The sequence below is a fragment of the Echiichthys vipera genome (assembly GCF_963691815.1).
Source record: "Echiichthys vipera genome assembly, chromosome: 20".
Taxonomy (NCBI): domain Eukaryota; kingdom Metazoa; phylum Chordata; class Actinopteri; order Perciformes; family Trachinidae; genus Echiichthys; species Echiichthys vipera.
In genome coordinates this window covers 7947603-7966380 of record NC_139845.1, presented here as the reverse complement: position 1 = coordinate 7966380, position 18778 = coordinate 7947603, and the positions used below count along the sequence as shown (strand labels likewise).

Below are 18778 nucleotides of genomic sequence, written 5' to 3'. Positions count from 1 at the left end.
TTGGTGTATCTGCATGTGTTTAGCATGACAGTAATTTAGATGGATAGGAGAACAAAATGTGTTATTGACATTAGGACTCATTATCATTATGCACCTTTCAGCAGGCTTGTGAATGGGTAGGCAAATGTCACTTTTCATTGTTTCTATTATTTCAGGAAAACCATTACGTTATGCTTGTAGACTTAAAGCCAAATGAATGGTCTTTGTTTTCTAGGTTTGTGGTCTTATTTACTTCAAAACATTACTCACTTTTACAAATATGCATATTTACTGTAGGTAATTTATTTTATATTTAAAATTGAAGAAAAATAAGTAGAAACCTGTGAATATCCATGTCCAATATTCCTTAATGTTTTGTATACAGAAGAATTGTGATAACTGTTTTTAAAAAAAAATGCCAACACACTTTTTAATTCTGATTGTTATTTTTCTGAATTAACTGAACAATATTTAATTTTAATTGTCTTCAATATGAATAAAACATCTGAAAATGAACATGTGCCCTGGTCTAATTTTATCATACTTGTGGTATGAGGGAGTTTACGGAACTGATCTTATCATTAGAAAGTGAACATACAGTAGATCATCATCCGCATAAATCAATCAACAAAGTAACAGAAGCCTTCCGTTAGAGGAATTGTGAAGCTATAACTTAAATATATTGTGTGTCCATCTTGAAATAACATGCATGGATTAGTAATTCCTACTCCCAGTCATTTGCTCCTCTGCCCAAACATTTCAAGGCTCCAGATAGAGCTGGGTAATATGGCCCAAAAAAAATGTGTTTTTTTTTTCAACCCTAGGGCGAAATGAAAAACTTAATACATCATCTTTTTTAGGGTTTTGTGTGCAAAACAGTGAAGTAAGAATATTTCACTAAAAATAACCTTTAGTACATGTTACAAGTCTACATTTTCTTAAAATAATAATAAAAATAATAATAATAATAATAATAATAATAATAATAATAATCAAATGGGTTTTAATATATGCCCAGCCCTAGCTCCAGAATTAATGCTGAAACGTAATCCACATTTCTGCTGTCGTAAAAGATATGAATGCTTCTACAGAGTGGACCAACTCTGCAGGACTTCTCAGGCTCTTTACAATGATCTGTGTCATACACTGTGTGTATCAATCATTGTGTCAAGATATTTTGGGTAAAGTTTCCTTCGATTCTTTGCCTCTTGATAATGCTCGGAAGAAGAAAAGCTCAGAATATAAATCTCAGCCAACCTATATGGCAGGTGCAGAGGGATTTCTGGCATTCTTGCGTAGTCCTTTTCCCCTCACTCATCAAAAGGTCTAGAGTTACCATGGGAGTGAGACAGAGGGGTGGGCAGGTTGAGAATAAGTTGTGGCCAAATTAAGCTGACAGAGGACAGCTAGCCAGTAGCACCGTATGTGCACACTGCAGACAGTCTGAGTCAGAGTACAGCGTCTCTTTGCACGCAGAAAACTGCAAAAGGACCACTTCCCTTGGGACTCTTCTCCTCTCATCCCCAGATCAGCTAATTCTCCGTCAAGTCATGTTATAGTATCCTCTGATTGAACTTAAATCTGTAGTTAAGGCAGAATGTTTAGAGAGCGACAGAGAAAGCAGCTTCAACCAAGAGAGAGGGCAGGGGCCTTCCCCCAAGCGAGGACTTCCTCTCAGCACCATGCTAACAGGGGCTCCTCACAGAGGTCCCATTGTGTACAAGGGCCCCGTGGATCCCCCCCATACATGAAAGCAACACATGCCAGAGTTTCACCTCAGGAACAGGCGGACAAATATTTCAGTCTGATTGAGCCACACTCTAAGAAAAATAAAGGATACTCTTGTAAGGGATAAAAAGGTATTTTGCCATGGGGGGGCCTTTTCTCTCTCTTTCTCTCTCTTTCTCTCTGTGTCTGGTGTCTGTATATGTGTGTGTGTGTGTGTTTGTGTGTGTGTAGTGTTTGAGAGGGTCGTGCATGTGGGTGTACAGTGTGGGGTGGGTGCGCTCCGACTGACCAAAAGCAATCTGCTCTGGTCCAATCAGTCTCAGTGCCTACCTTCACACATAAGCGGCAGGACACTCAGGTCTGCCAGAGCGCACAGACCTACACATACACACACACACACACTTGTCACATTCACGCACACATACCTTTCACACACTTCACATACGCACCCTCCCCTCTTCAAGGCACCCTGCGCGACCTCTCACCATTGGCCAAGTCCCGGAGCCCTCAGCATCTCCATCACGGCTGAAGGGACCATTCGGGAAAGCAGGAGACAGAGGTAAGCGTTCTTGGTGCTATCTTCATGCTGGCTCAATGGCTCTTTGGTGCAGGGGATTAGGCTCGACTCGCCCCTCCATAAACACACTATTTAGGGGTGGCATATTGGCCAATTGGTTGGTGGTGCAGCCGTTTTATTTTCACTCAGAGATTTGCTTTGGTGACTGAAATGTGCATGTCTCTGTTGTCATTTGTTGGCAGTCTTACTAGTTGTGATATGCTAGTAGTTTTATAAGATGATGTGATTCAGGTGTGTGTGTGGGTGTGTGTGTGCACGCACGTGCACATGTGTGTCCAACAGGTGTTTTTTGGACTATTGACAACCTCTGTGATACTGACTTATTTTTCAGTTTTGAAGGCTGCAGCATTGTTTTCTTTTGATGCAATATAAAATCAAGCAAGAATGCATTCATGTTTCATCAAGAGATTTAATAAGCCTTGACAAAAAATAGCAAATATTTTGCTCAAATAAATAAAACTCCCTCCCATTTCAGAAAGTGTGATAACAATCTTATTTGTAGTTGATATCGTTTGTATTCATTATGAATTATGTGCATACATTATTTTTCTCGCTTACTGACATTTTTGTCACATGCTTGATTGAGGAAGTTCCTTTTTGTGATACAAATATTGCTCCATTGCAAGTTTGTTGTGCAACCTGTAGCAAAGGGACGTCTGTCAAGTTTGTTTAAAAGTAAAGAAGGTAGAATCACTGGATATCAGGAATGCCCAATGCGGAGCCAAACATAACACGGAGGTAGTCTACACAGTTTCCACACACTGTACACTGTGATGGCCCGTATAAGCACACCTCTGTCTCTAGTATAGTCCCTCTTTCAGTGTAACCATGCTGGATTTCATAGCCTCATGACAGAAAGTCTATTTCAGTGGGGATGCTGACCAGTCAGCTCACCTTTTCTCAACAGGGTGCACTCAGTTCACTTTGGACATTTCCAAGAGACAATGATGGGATTGATTTGCATAATTAGTCTATCCCTGTGATATGAACAAAGATTTGATTTATGACTAAAATAAACCATGAAGCTGAGGTCTTTTTTTATTTTATATCCGTCCCCGTCCCAAAAATAGCAGCAGAGGTTTCTCAATTTTTTCCCTCTGAAAGATAGGTGTGTTAAGACAGAGTGTGCATCTGTGAGAGGATGTGTCTTTCCAAGTATGTGCTTGAATGTGTGTGAATAAAGCTTTTCCTTGCAGCTGTAACTCACTACCATCCTGTCCACAAACCTCGGTGGAATTTGGAGCTTGAGTGCTGAGACAGGCAGCAACCGGGCCTCATAAAGGCCCTCTGTAAAGGGTGAGGGGTCGAGTTAGCTTAGAAACCTCTCTCTCTCTCTCTCTCTCCTCACTCTCTCCATCTAACCCTGAGGGCCAACATCTTGTCCACGTCTCTCTCTCTCACTCTTTTCTTCTCTTCCTCCCTTCCCTTGCTCTCCGTTTCTCTGCCCCGGCCTAGAGGACTCTCTTTAAACTCTTCCTCTTCTTCTTGGATTTCACATCACATAGCTCAAGCCAGCTGACATGTGGCTACACCTGCTATTAGTGTGCTATGAAATTCCTCCACTGACAGATAATTAATTTCTATGCCTAATGTCCGTGATGCCATCTAATTAAGTTGTAATTAACTTATGTTAATCTTATTAACGCTAAGCTTAACAGATCTGTGCAGCTGAGGAAATGAACAAGATTATGAACAGCAGCTATCTGGGTCAGGACAGTGCATGGTGGATCTGCATCCAGTGAAAAACTTACATGCTAATTTTAGATTCAAGTAAAAAGACCCTCTTGTCTGTGCCCTCATGTCGAGTTTGTTGCCAAGATTTTTGCTGCATGTTTCTGCCAAAGCCTTTTTGGTTAGATTGGGGGAAATAATTGCAATCAAAAACACAGAAAAGCTGCTTTAACCATGTTTTATTGGAAAAGAAGCACTCCCAAAATCTTTATTGATAACCAAAAATCCTACAAGCTGAAAGTAGATTGAAAGTAGAGGTGTTTATTCCTGCAGCCTGGCTTCCTTATCAGATCAACCCTGACTTCTGACCTTCGACACGCCATAGGCAACCACTGATTTGAGCCAAGATGGCAACTCACTGGAACAGTGAGCCTCTGGCTACAGGGAGGAAAGAGGCCCTCATATTTTGATCGCTGCAGCTGTCTGCACCTCAGTAATGAAATCACTGACCTTAGTGATGTGACACAATGTCAAGCCATGGTCTGTGGTTCCATAGACTGGTTCTGCAGCCAGTGTCATGAAGACATGCCTTGTTGAAGTTTACTACGTCAGTGGCCCTCAGCATCTGTATGGGAGGAACAGGGCTCTCAGAGCAACTGCTCGACCGCAGCGCTGCAAGATAACGTAGGACAAAGAGAGAAAAGTCTGCGTAACAGGGAAGGTTGCGGAGGTGGAAAGGTCAAACAATGACAGAACTTTAACCAGGAAACCAATATATGAGACCCATGTGAAACCAAAAGTCAAAATGATTTATTAAGTAACATCTGCAACATAGGTTCGGTTTCTTACATAACGTTCCTTACGTAATGTTCATAAAAATTAGTATGAAGTTATGTAACAAATGTAGTTATTTCAACACAAATCACAATCTTTACTAAACCTTTCCAAGTATTTTTAACCCCCAAATGGACTACCCTGCACATTGAAAAATTACGCCAAAGGGATACACCCAGAGTGTTAAAAAGAGACACCAAGGGGTCCTGACCAAGTTGAGAGTGAGAATGTGTTGGTTTTTAATCAATATACTATTCATGCATGTTTGTTCCTTTTTCACTTCATCTCATCTCATCTCATCTTCATCCGCTTATCCGGGGTCAGGCCGCGGAAAAAGTGTACTTTTTCACTTTAGCATTTTAATAGTTTCAACAACAAGTGAACGAGTGAAATCTCACCAAACTTCAATGCAGTGTCCTAAACTACATCTACAACTGTAAATCTTTGAATGGACATTCCCTCTTTGACATTTCATCTCTCTGTCCGTGTCAAGGTGGACTACAGTATGAGGATGCTCGTGCAGCTCGTGTTGGGACTCTTTGTCCTCAATGTGGTGGTGGCCAGCCCAAGATTTTCCCGACAAGTGGACTTGGACACGTACGACAGTGCCAACTACGATGTGGATCTAGATAATTTAAATTTGGAGAACCAGGATATCTATGACTATGAAGACGGGCTGACAATTGATGATCCTCAGGTAAGAAACTGTGTTGGTCAAGAGAAAATGTTTGGCCAAAACATTCAAATACCCTTCAAATACCATAGCCTGTAACTGTACAGCTCCAAATGTCATTACAAAGCAAACACTTGCGTTGTTATAACATTTACATTACATTTTTCTTAAAGGTCCCATATTGTAAAAAGTTGAGGTCGAGATGCTATATCGAACGCTCAATCCACAGAGCAATAAACACAGCCTGTTTTCAGAAACTGTTCCCTTAAATGAGACTTCTGTACAGTTTTGATGTCACAACTACACTTTAAAAAGGGAGAAAGTGCCGCTTCAGTGCTGTTTCAGTCATTCCCTGGTTGCAATGACGGTGTAGAGAGGGCAAAAGCTGATGTTAGATTGTTGTAAGAGTGTAAGTTCAGGTTAAGTTGAAGTTGAGTGATCAATGGTGAGACAGACTAAAAATACACATGATATCACATTAACACGATAAAACATACAAGCTGCTACCTTTCCCAGAGGTCATGATGGTGTGATATTGGCAAATTGGTTGGTTTTGAAGCGAGGTCACCAGGTTCATGTAGCAGAGAGGCATCCTGCTGATACCAACTGCAGCTATTTGGATAGGATATTTGGATAGGATATTTTATACCCTGGCCTCCACCAAGGGCTCTAGGGCTGCATGCCCTAGAGTCTCCACAGGCTGAATTCTTCTGCATCTGGAGTCGTTTTTTTTACCCGTATAATCAACATCATTCATGATGAATGTATTTTTATGTGCCTGCAATAACTGAATCAGGAGAAAACAACATTTTGATGAATTTGTTATTATTTAGCTTTTTTGCTCCATGATTTTTTTTTTACTTTACATCCAATCAGTCACAATAGAGAGGGACAATACAGGAATTGAGTATCATCTACATGTGCTCAACTTTAGGACTATGCCCTCTGGGACTTATTTCTTTTCTCATTCCGCTGAAATTCTGCAAAGTCACAATAGCTTTTAAGAGATGAGTGGAGAAGAGAGGCAGAATGGGTTGCCGGATGAATGATGGATCCCAGAAGTGCCCTTTAAATCAGCTCAAGTTAAAGTGTGATGTGGCAAGCCTGCAGGGCACGCTGGGATGGCAAGCTTGAGCCAAATTTCATGTTCCCGTTTATACCGTTCTGTCAGATGGAAATTAGGCCAAAGCAATGTCAAGATGTTGGCTTTTCAACAGGCTTCTTCTGAGCCAACGATTTAATGTAAACCTGATGTGGATTGCACTCACACCACTGCTGATATCTAAGACCAATCCCACAATGCAGTGCAGTAGATGTAGTAAAACCAACGACATAAAGCAGTGAATTATTTCCATCCACTGTTGCAAAAAAGGTACCAAAGCCTTTTGCCTAGTGTTACACATGACAGTGTTCAGTGTGGGAAAGTTGTAACGTGTTGCAGGGGAATGGCTTTGATAATGCATCTCTATTTAACAAGCCTGGATATGACACAGCACATTGCTTAAGCAGTTGTCGTGGGAGCAGGAAGAGGAGAAACAGGAGAATTAGAATCATTCCCATCTTGTTCACTAAAAACAACAAAGTTTTAACTAACTGCAGCATTGTATGTTGAGAAAAAGCATATTGCAAGTGTTTATAATTTGCTAGGTTTTGCACAGTTAAAGGTGAGAGGGCGCCTCCTCAGACTGGTTGCTAAAGAGGAGTGAGGATTAAATGGGTTTATTCACACACACACACACACACACACACACACACACACACACACACACACACACACACACACACACACACACACACACACACACACACACACACACACACACACACACACATTGTCAGGGGATAAATGAAGCGATGATGAGCTCCATGCCTCTGGAATGCTGACTCTTTACTTTCCACAGCCAGCTCTCTGTTGGTATTCCTCCTCTTTCTCCTCATGGCTTGTCTCTTTTGAGAGAAGTAAATCTACAACGTTATCCAAGCATATTGTCTTCAGTCTGCTGCATTCAGAAATCCCTGCAAACGCTTTAATCACTGATTTTAGACTCACTAAGTTCCACCAAGACATTTAATCGGTCTTTTATCATTTTGAACCAGAGTTTAAAACCTCAGGCATTAAACTCTAATGTTATTTCTGAAGCTGCTGTATTGGATTGTATTACTGTATAGTAAGAAGATATTTTGTCAGCCAAATAAATACAATGTATGTATTTCACCCTTATCCAATATTAGTATCTGTTTATATATGAGTGTCATAATTTGATTTGAAAATACAGGGAAGTTGACCCTGCATTGGTTTGGCAAGAGTTAGGCTATAAGAGAAGATTAGGGCTGGTGGTACTCTACGTATCACTGATTCAATATATTGTGATACTGTCTATAAGACGATGCACTTTGATTCTTAAAATGTAATTTTGGGAAAACTGTCATAGTCTAAGGCACACTATCGTATGCATCAAGTCTGAGTAAAAAAAAAGTTTACATTTTCTATTTTTACAGAACAGAAGGTGAATCGACAGCCAGTTAGCTTAGCTTAGCATAAAGGCTTTAAACAGGAGAAAACAGCTCGCCTGGCCATACCCCCCAAAAAGTATAAAAGTGTCAAAACAAGCACGCTTCCGAAAGCATTTCATTTTTATCGTACACACTTGAGTGTTCAGTCTTCTCATCTAACTCTAACTAATAAGTGTATTTCCTAAAATGTAGAACTATTCCTTCTACAAAGCTACTAAGCTATAAAGTGCAGAGATTCTGTTGGTATCCGCTGTTGGCCAGACAGACACATAAATGTGACTCAAAATTTGCCACATGGCTTCATTGGACATTATATGCATTAGCTTGATATTGTACAGGCTGTGTATGTGGGGATGAACCATGAGATGGGTGATGTCCTGGTGCTCACTTCTTCACGGTGATTAATACTTTAGCAAATCATTCTGTCATATTTCTTTCTTGTAAAGGAAGCAGCTGGCGAGCCAGCGTTTTGAAAAGTCTAAAACTTAACTAACCATGCTGAATGCGCCTACTGACTAATACACTAGATTCATGCTCACATTCGACATCTCTCCCTGTGCATTCTGTTTCCCATGCTGTTTCCAGAGCTTTTTTTCTCAGTATTTTTGGTTGCCAGCCTTTCGCCTCTTCTTTCCCCTCGGGTGTATATGTTTGCTTTGGGGAAAGGGGGAAATGAAGGGGAGAGCTGCAGCGAGCAAACTCTGTGCACGACTTTTCAAAGGCCTACCTTGTTGTATCCCACACTGTATCTCTGCCAAGCGGTAAAATGCGACTGGACATCTCTGCATGCATTTATTCATTTATTTCTTGTAAGCCATCACTTAAAGGCTGTATTTTGTTTGACTTGATTTATTGTGCTGATATATATTCATTTCTGATACATCTTGGCTTACTGATATCTGACTGTTTATAAATTAGCTGAAAAGACTCAAATATGGTTTATTGCAGCTACCATGTGTGTCTTGGTTCCACAAGGACCATTCCCTTTTTGGAGGGTTGAGTCAGCCGTGTTGGGCGTGGGAGTGTCAGGTATTACCTGTGGCGGTGTGTGGGGGTTCATTGCCCTCGTCTGGAGAATGATAGAACTGCAGGTTGAGTCAAACATCAAAGAGCAACTGCAATGGCTGCAAATGCAATTATAATACCAGATGGATATACCTGAAGCTTTTAATGAAGGTACCACAAAGCACTGTAATTCATCAAGCTTGGTTGGTTTGGCAGAGCTGTCATTTAATTTTTTTCCCAACATAAACCGTAAATGCTAGCTTATTTGATAAACCAAGGCGCTAAACCTTTTGTTTATAGTTATTTGATATTTTAAAATGAGGTAGAGCACACATTAACCTGGTTGTGTGCTTTAGTCCTTGGATGCACCCTCTGCAGTCAAAAGACACCCTAACCACATTGGATTGCATTTAGCACAATCCAGTCTGAAAATATGCAAAATATATAATGCTTCTTCACATTGAAAACAGTATTTTACTGTCTACCAATATTGGTCAAGTCATTACCAAGGAGATATAAGCAGGAGCTGCTAACAGAATCCATATTAAGTTGTTTTTTTTTGTGGCACATTAGAAAGCAAGACATCTTTCAATGTGTTTTTGAATACCTGTTATGGGATCACCCCAATGCCAAATAGGGCCCGGGGCCTAAAAAGGTGGAGCAGTAGTCCGTTCCCTACTTCCTACTCCTTTACTTCCCTTGCTCAAACCAACCCCATCGTTGTATTCTGTCTTAATTTTGTTCTCAACTACAAACCTGTGATGTTTGACTGTCTTGCAAGGTTGTGACAGAAAATATGTCCACAGACAGATATCCCTTGCAAAATACTCAATACCTCCTCTGTGGTAGTTCCCGCTACAGTAGGTGTCTCCATGACACACACACACATTCACAAGGTGAAAACAACACCAGTGTCACTGTAGCGGCTGGTAAATATATATTCAGAGAGTGCTAATGGTTGATGGCAAGCAAACAGGTCGATCATTATCATCACTGCATTCACCAGATGGTGTTTCTGCAACAAAAATGTCCTTTCATGGAGGTTGGATCTGAGAGGTCATTGCTGTCTATACTCTGGATATCTATATCTGCACACTTTGCTGCCATCTAGCGGCGGAGATGCTAATCATCAAGTTATTCATGGGTCTTTGCTTTGGTCGTTGATATAGTGGTATGCCAAGTGAACTGTGTCTTCTGTGACTTCTCCTGTTATTTGATTTCTTCTTTTTTTTGTTCCTTTTACTGTTTTAAATTTATTACACAGGAAGAAAAAGTAAGAACTGACTTACCTGCCTTGTCACTATCAATCCATCTTCCATTTTCCATATCCACTTATGACATGATAACGCTGCTAAATTCCACTACTGTGTTTGTCGAATGATGATCATAGAAGTCATAGCTGTTGTTCAAATTTTTTTTACCTCAGCATCTAAAATGTCTTGGCCTACCTTCAAATGAATTTAATTCCCTAACTTTTGTGTTGACTTCTTGGAAAGTAAATGTCAATTATATCCTATAAAATACATGATTCAGAATATGCCTTAAGATAAAGCATTTGTTTGGTATTCTAAAAACAGTCAAGAGATGACATACTGTACTTAACTCAATTATATAAGGGAGCACTTCAGTTTTCTGATTTTTCTCTTGAAATGAGTGTTTAATGATGGGGCTGTATCATCTGCTGTGAAGTGCTGCAATATCAGATCTGTCACTATTAGTACATTGGTGTTCAACCTTTAGTTAATTCATTCATTAAGATGGCATCTAAGAATTTACCAAACATTGAAATGTGTAGATTAACTATTTCATTTTGCAAAAGAACAAAAGGTCTTTGACTGTATTTCCCTGTATGTATAATGTATATGTATGTATGTATAATATCAGGAAAAGGTTGTTTACTTTTTACTGACTCACGAAAATCAAAAGACGAAAAAATACATGTCCTGCATTTCTGTCTTATATCAAAATGAACTGAATGAACTGGGATGATAGAAAGAAGACATTCAAAGACATCACCTTGGACTTTGAGAAACTAGGATGGACATTTGTCACAATTTTCTACATTCTATAGCACCATGATTAATTGAGAAAACAATATGCAGATTCATTGAAAATTAAAATCATCTTTAGTTGCAGCTCTATATTCAATGTACAAATGAGTCCTGGTGTTTCTAACCCCCTCCAAACCAATATACAAATCCTAGCCGACCATTTACCAATGCAATATGCAACAATATCAGTTAAAAACATTGTTACTTTCATTCAATGTTCACTGTACTTTCATCGTATAGCATTGATAACATAAACAGCAGTGATTTGCCAGCCAGCAATTCTTTTTTTTGTTTGTTAAAAAAATTATTATCAGATCAGCAAAAATGGAACAATCACTTAACCAAATGTTCGTGTAGAGACCAAGAAAAACACTAAATATCACTTTTCTGATGCCCAATTGGAAGTCAAAGTCTAATACATTTTTGACTCACTGCTGCTCTCTTTCCCTCAGATAGAGATTGGAACACTGGCCCCACCTGACTATAACTACCCTGTACCCGAGGCCTCGTTGGAAGAACAAGTAGAAGACGAAGATGAAGAGTTGCCCCTAACACCCCAGTTCATCCCTCAGGGTTCAGGGGGATCTGGGGTGCTCATGGGCCCAGACACACAGAAAGGTCTGAAAATGCACTCACCTATAGTCACTTGATATCCAAAGTTCACTAAGAGAGGCTCTTCCTGGGGCCTTCGGAGTTGTAAAAGCAGCATCCCCCATTGACAAAAACATCCAAAACATTAACACTTTAAACTCAACAATCATCTTTTCTATGTGCATGTCTTCCATTTAACTAGCTGAAAATGGTTAAATGTGTCCTTTTCAATCACTGTGTCCATTTGTCAACTACTTAACCTAATCATCATTGTGAGCTCCAAGCCTGTTTAATGATCCATTTCATCTGTCTGTTTATTAATACCTAATCTTGTCTCTAACAAGAGGTGGAGCTGCGTCTGACGCCCATTGACATCCTTCATGTGTCCGGGGATTTTGGGGGCTCCGTAGGGTCTGGGGCCTCGGGAGCTTCTGGGGCTTCTGGGTCTGGAGGCTCTGGAGACCTACTGGTCTCCGGCGGCTCTGGTGGCTCTGGGGGTTCTGGTGATATTGTCCTGATCTCCGGAGCCTCTGAGGAGCTCTTCAGCTCTGGGGGATCCGGGGGATCTGGGGGATCTGGGGAGTTCTTGGTATCTGGGGATATCTTGATATCTGGGGATTTCTTGATATCTGGGGATCTCTCAGGATCAGGGGATACTTCTGGAGCCTCTGGGGACCTAGGTTCTGGGATTACTATTGAATTCCCCCTGGGCTCTGGAGGGTCTGGGGACCAGTCTGGTTCTGGGTTCTCTGGGGATCTCTTGATCTCAGGGGCCTCTGGAAGCTCTGGGGTTTCTGGGGACTCTGGTGAGTCTGGTGACTCAGGGATAACATTGATATCTGGAGGTTAGTACAGATGCATGTTCGTAAGGCTTATGGCAACTCTATTCCTTGGTCTTACATGTGATTTGTGTTGATTTATTGTCTTAAATTCCATTTAACTGCGTCATTTTTAATTGTAGTTAAATGTTGATTGTAATTTTCACTTGTTTGTTACATTGTGTGCCATTGTGTGTTCTTCTAACCTCCTGTCTCATCTAAAATGTGAGTGATTGATTAATGGGTTGATTGATTGTCCATCCCACCCTCCACCTTCCTAATCCTGTGTCTCCTAACCCCAATCCCTTGGCTCTAACAAGAGGAGGAGCTGCCCTTCATTCCTGAGACTATCCCTAGCGAGGCATCGGGTGCTTCAGGGGAGTTCTCAGGAGCTTCAGGAACCTCAGGTGCCTCAGGGGATCTTGGAACCTCTGGAGACTTAGAGGTCTCCGGATCCTCTGGGGCTTCTGGTGTCTCTGGGTCTGGAGACACAGAGGTCCCTGAGGTTATTCTTGTCCCTGACACTGATAAAGGTCAGTATCTAAACTAGAAATGTGTGAGATATATTACAGGCAAGGTAAAAACTAAAGTCTATACCTTACCCTCACAGAAGTGTACTAAAAAGTGAATACTTTCAATGAACAAGGTGCCAGTGCCAATACTGAGTCGATAAATCTGTTTATGAACTGGCCCTTGTTTGAGACTAGCAGCTTTAAAAAGGTACCCTGTCGACTTTTTGACCATGAATTTGCTTGTTTCACAAAATTTCGCTGAATGGTGAAGGGGAAGCACAAAAAAGTGCTATATTGCATCAGGAAATACAGTGATGAGCAGACTTTTAGGTAATTAACACGTATGTAAACCTCCACTCAGCCTTGCTGCTAATTCTTCCCAGTGGCCGCTCACCTTACTGCAGCAGTACAAAAAAAAATCCCCCTAGAGCACGATTACAAAAGAGACTTTTGGAAAACTTTGACAGAACATCTCAAACTGTTAACAAGGTTGATTAATACTAACTGTATTGTGAATGTTTTATCCATGAAACTCTTTTATTTATAAAACTTTTCTGGAGTCTATATATATGTAAATTTATGTAGGCCGTACAACACAGATGCAAACTTCTAATTCAGGGGAATGGGCGTGATCATCCAGTTCATACAATACATCCTTGTTATAATCACTGCGTGATTTAAAATTACTTTTGCAAATGTTGTATAAACAGAAGATAATTCATTACTCTAGTAACATTGAATGCAAACCTAACTTTTATTTAGTTTACGAGAAACTCCACAGGACACCTTTAAAATACTAGAGTCCACTGTGGTTGTCTAGCCCAGAAGTCCAGCCCTGAGGCAACTGAAACTCTGAAGACTAAAGCCATTTGACCTGGCTTCCCTAAAAACTGTTTTTTGTGAGCTGCTAACAAGCATATGTCACTGTGTGCACACAGCAGAGCACATTTCATGTTATTAACCCCAACGATCCATTTTCATTTAACTTTCATCCATCAGTTAAATGCCATAAACACTTGGTTAACACTGCTAATACACTGTATGTAACTTATGTGGCAACTAACTGCGGCAAACAGTGGGCTACTGATTGCCAGACACGTCCATGCTGATCTAACCTGTTTCTTTAACACTTAATCTTGTCTCTAACAAGAGGAGGGGCTGCTTCCGACTTCACCAGAAACCCCTCAGGAGGGTACTGGCGGTGTAGAAGGGTCAGTGAGCTCTGGTGAACCTGACGAGCCCGATGAGCCTGTAATTGACAGGACAGGTCAGTATTTAACAACACAGGCGTTGCATTCAGAGAAGGATTACTTTAAACAAATGTCAGTTCCATTTGGAACTTTCCCCACAAACCCTGATATCCAGAATCCCGATCTTATTGCCTTTGCCTTATTGAATATTAGAGGCTGATTCCATTCTACCTCTTACCTTTATTTACATATTTATTCCCTCCCTCCTCTTCTCCTCCTTCGTATCCATGTGCTCCAGGTATGCCCACTTGCTTGCTGTGCACGTGCCTCGGTGGTTCGGTCTACTGTGATGACATGAGGCTGGATAGTGTTCCACCTCTTCCCAAAGACACCACTCACTTCTACGCACGTTACAACAGAATCACCAAGATCAACAAGTCGGACTTCGCCTTCATGAGTATGTTTGAATGGGTTTCAAAAACATTTGACCAGAGCATCCGAGAAACCCATAAAAAATTGATTTTTTTTTTGTGTGTTTTTCCCCCCTCCTTCCAGACAAGCTGAAGAGAATCGACTTAACCGCCAACGAGATAACGTCCATCGATGAGAGAGCATTTTTGGGTCTGCCTGAGCTGGAGGAGCTGGTGATTCGAGAAAATCATATCTCACAGCTGCCTGCTCTCCCAGAGACCATGAGCCTGATTGACGCCAGCCATAACAACATTGGCAGCAAGGGTATTCACAAAGAGGCATTCAAAGTATGTACATCTTCCATACTTACAATTACTGACACACACTCAAGCCCAACAAATAAACACTGATATATTTTTGTTTATCTCATCTCATCTTCATCCGCTTATCCGGGGTCGGGTCGCGGGGGCAGCAGCTTTAGCAAGGGACCCCAAACTTCCCTTTCCCGGGCCACATTAACCAGCTCTAACTGGGGGATCCCGAGGCGTTCCCAGGCCAGGGTCTTCCTGGGTCCTGGGTCTTCCCCGAGGCCTCCTACCAGCTGGACGTGCCTGGAACACCTCCCTAGGGAGGCGCCCAGGGGGCATCCTTACTAGGTTTTTCAATTCTTTGAAAAACAAATTTTCGGCCAATATACCAAGTCGGCGATATGAGGGCGGATAAGGGTCGTGCCATCTCCCCATGACCAAAATGCATGCCTCTTGTCTACCTGTCACCTGGTTTACTTGAATATGTCTAATCTGCCTGACTTGTAGATCCTTTATCTGACTGAGGTTAACACAAGTTAGAATCTATGGCCCCAACCATGGCTTTGAAATATCAGTAACCTAACTGTGTATTGATAAATCCATTGCGCTGTCCCTGGTGCTGAAGTAGCTCTCTGTCAGTTTCATCTTGGATCTATAAAATTCTCTAAACAACTGGTTCTCAAACTATGGTACACGTACCACTGGTGGTACACAACTTCCTCTGGTGGAGGGATCTCCAAAATGTTTTTGAAAAATGTATTGAAATATAATGCTATCTAAAACACTATATAATTATACTAAAATATTATAATATATCAAATGAAAATAATTAAACCATACCTGAAATGTGATATACAATTAGTTTTGCCCTTCCTCCTTTTGCCCTTTTGTATCCATCCTGTCTACTACCTTGTCACGTTCACAAACGTAGCAGGCATATACCTCGGCACTGTTGTTGTTTGCTCATGGAGGAATTGTTGGGTCTCTGTAAATCATTTATCCGTCAGAGTGTGGTGGCGACCAACTCTACATGTAAAGTGTCTTGAGATAACTAACTAACCTCAAACACATTATAGGTAGTATATATTTTTTATAGCACTTTTAAAACTGCTTTGCACATTTCTGTTGTTTTCTTTTTATCACTTTGGAGTACTTGCGATACTGGTAATATGTCCATGACAAAATTATTGAAGAGTGTACAGCTAATGTAGCAAAAGCTTTGAAATAATGTTTTGTCAAGACTACCTAAAAATGTGTTGGGAATTCCTTAACGTATCTATAGGCCTGAGCCAATAATGACTTGTTTCTTTTCTCCTTGTACCCAGGACATGACTAGCCTGCTGTACCTGTATCTAACAGACAACCACATTGATTACATCCCTGTGCCTCTACCAGACAGCCTGCGATCTCTACACCTACAGGTATATCTGCTTTGGCCTCATGTTTAATCATTCCCCACCACTGGTCAACATTAAACTTTTCTTTATACTTAGGTAAATAAGGTAACTGAGAAGACAATCTGGGATAATAAATGATTACAGGTGCTGTTCACCCACACAGGTGTTTTCACTTTGGTCTGATTAGACCTCTGCTTATGTTGAAATGGGTGGAGCTGTGCTGACATTACATGATGTCACAAAACCTAAGGAACCAATAAGAATGAGAAAGGTTTCTCCCATCTAAACAGGTGCAACACAATCAATAGATGGCAGGCATAAACACATACACACACAAGTAGTCTAATTAGGCAAAGATTAAAAGCACCTGGGTGGGAGGATCATGGGTGTGTGCATGGCCTTTAAGTAGCACGAAAGAAGTCCTTTCGGGTATTTGCTCGACACAGACACTGCAAGATTTTGTCCCTGAACAGCTCATGAAACAAGAAAAAGAAACCCCTGTTGATAATATTAAATCCTTTCAAAATATCTTACTTAAACAATTTAGGTTTTGCTTTTGACAAAATCAAAACAAATTCACTGAATGAATAGTATAGTAATGGAGTCATAAAGTAGACCACAAAGTGCTGCTGGAGTTTAGACTTGTTCCTGCCTCTGTCCACCTTTAAAGTGTCTCTCATTAAGGAAGTCTAGGAAGCTGCTCTTAGCTTTAAGGAGCCGATCTAACACGAAAGTCTATGTCACTTAAGTCTTAACTGAAAACCTCCTCCCGAGCAGGTTTGGTTGAAAGCATAAGTTACCATCGTTCATGTCACAGCAGACCCCGGCTTTGAGCGCAACATACCACACTTACCCACTAATCGAGCTCCGTAGTTCACTCCACTGGAGGGTGAACAACCTGCCCATATTCAAGTGTCTAGCAGGGGGCCGCAGGTTTCCCTAAAGAATTTGGGTGAACTTTGCAACATCCATTTTCCCTTCAATCCTGACCAATTGCCCAGTCCCTACTGAAGAGACAAGCCCACAACATAAGGTTGCCACCACCATGCTTCACTGTAGGCATGGCGTGTTTTGGGTAGTGTGCTGTGTTTGGTTTCTGCAAAACTAAGAGCTTGGAGTTTAGCACAAGAAGTTCAATTTTGGTCTCATCTGACCATATAACCTTTTGCCACATGGCATCAGAATCTTCAATATGTTTTTTGGCACACTGTAAACACTACTCATTGTGACACACAGATCGACCAACCTCTGCCATTTAGACTTGTAACTCATTCAAGGTCACCATGGGCCTCTTGCTAGCTTCCCTGATCAATCTTGTCCTGGCTCAATCGTCCAGATTGAGGGGGCAGCCCGATCTTGGCATGGTCTGGGGTAATGCCATATGCCTTCCACTTCTGGATAATACTCTGAACGGTACTCAGAGGGATAGTTAAAGCCTTTGAAATCTTTTTATATCCTTCTCCTAACTTGCGCCTATCCACAACTTTATCCCAGAGCTCTTTCAAAAGGATCTATCCAACCATGGTGAATTATTCTTGTTACCATGCAGTACTAGGAGATGAATCCTCAATGAACAGCTGATTTTATTCGGATGTAATCAAAACCACCAAGATTAATGTCAATGTAAATTAACAATTTTCAGATTATTTTTATGTATTATCCTTTCAAGCTGTAAAACTAAAAAAAGTGACTTTAAAAGGGTATCATGACTTTCTATAGGCACTGTGTGCCCTCAAATTTGCAGGTGAGACCGTTTTCTCGTCTTTAGACAGTGGCAGAACAGATTTTTACCATTCATACTGCATCTGAAACGTCCATATCCCATTTGTTCTTTTGCAATTTCAACTGCGAAGCTAGCCCTTACCAATCTATTACAATGTTGGTTATTATCTAGAGACATGGGATCCTGCGAACTTAAGGATGACCCCATTTGATTTTATGATTACTCTGTTACGTGGAAGTATTTAAAATTAAATAATCTAATCCAGTTTCTCCATTATAATTAGTGTCATCAAAGCAAGTCTAATATACATGAAGATATCTCATTACATATCCTTCTCTATCTTCTATTGCAGCGTAACAATATTCAAATGATGCACGAGGACACGTTCTGCAACCTGAGAGATTTCAACTACATCAGGAACGCACTGGAGGACATCCGTCTGGACGGAAACCCCATCAACCTTAGCAGGACCCCTCAGGCTTACATCTGCCTGCCCCGTATACCCATCGGGGATCTCATTTAACCACACAGACACACACCTACACCTACACTCTTGCACACTGACTCCCGAGAATACAAACCACATGCACACATCGTTGTACATATTGACACACCAGGCCACACACGCAGACTTCCATACTATTTATCACTTCTCAAACATTAATTACAAACTTGCACACATGCTGCTGAAACATACTATGGATCGGTAAACCTCTGTGTGGAAATTTATGTTCTGTAAACATCCACACACACATACATGTATTAGTAGTCAGATTCTGGTGATCAAGCACATACA

The 18778-nt window shown here is 41.0% G+C and overlaps 1 protein-coding gene across 1 annotated transcript; it reads left to right on the top strand.

Annotated features, from left to right (window-relative positions):
- Positions 1-2161: 2161 nt before the first annotated feature.
- Positions 2162-18505, top strand: epyc (epiphycan; the record flags this gene model as incomplete). Its single annotated transcript, XM_083935470.1, has 10 exons — positions 2162-2266; positions 5283-5486; positions 11485-11650; positions 11968-12468; positions 12762-12974; positions 14104-14220; positions 14442-14600; positions 14699-14901; positions 16188-16283; positions 18335-18505. The coding sequence occupies exons 2-10, from the start codon at positions 5295-5297 to the stop codon at positions 18503-18505; spliced, it is 1818 nt and encodes a 605-aa protein (XP_083791596.1). The 5' UTR covers positions 2162-2266; positions 5283-5294.
- Positions 18506-18778: the final 273 nt, after the last annotated feature.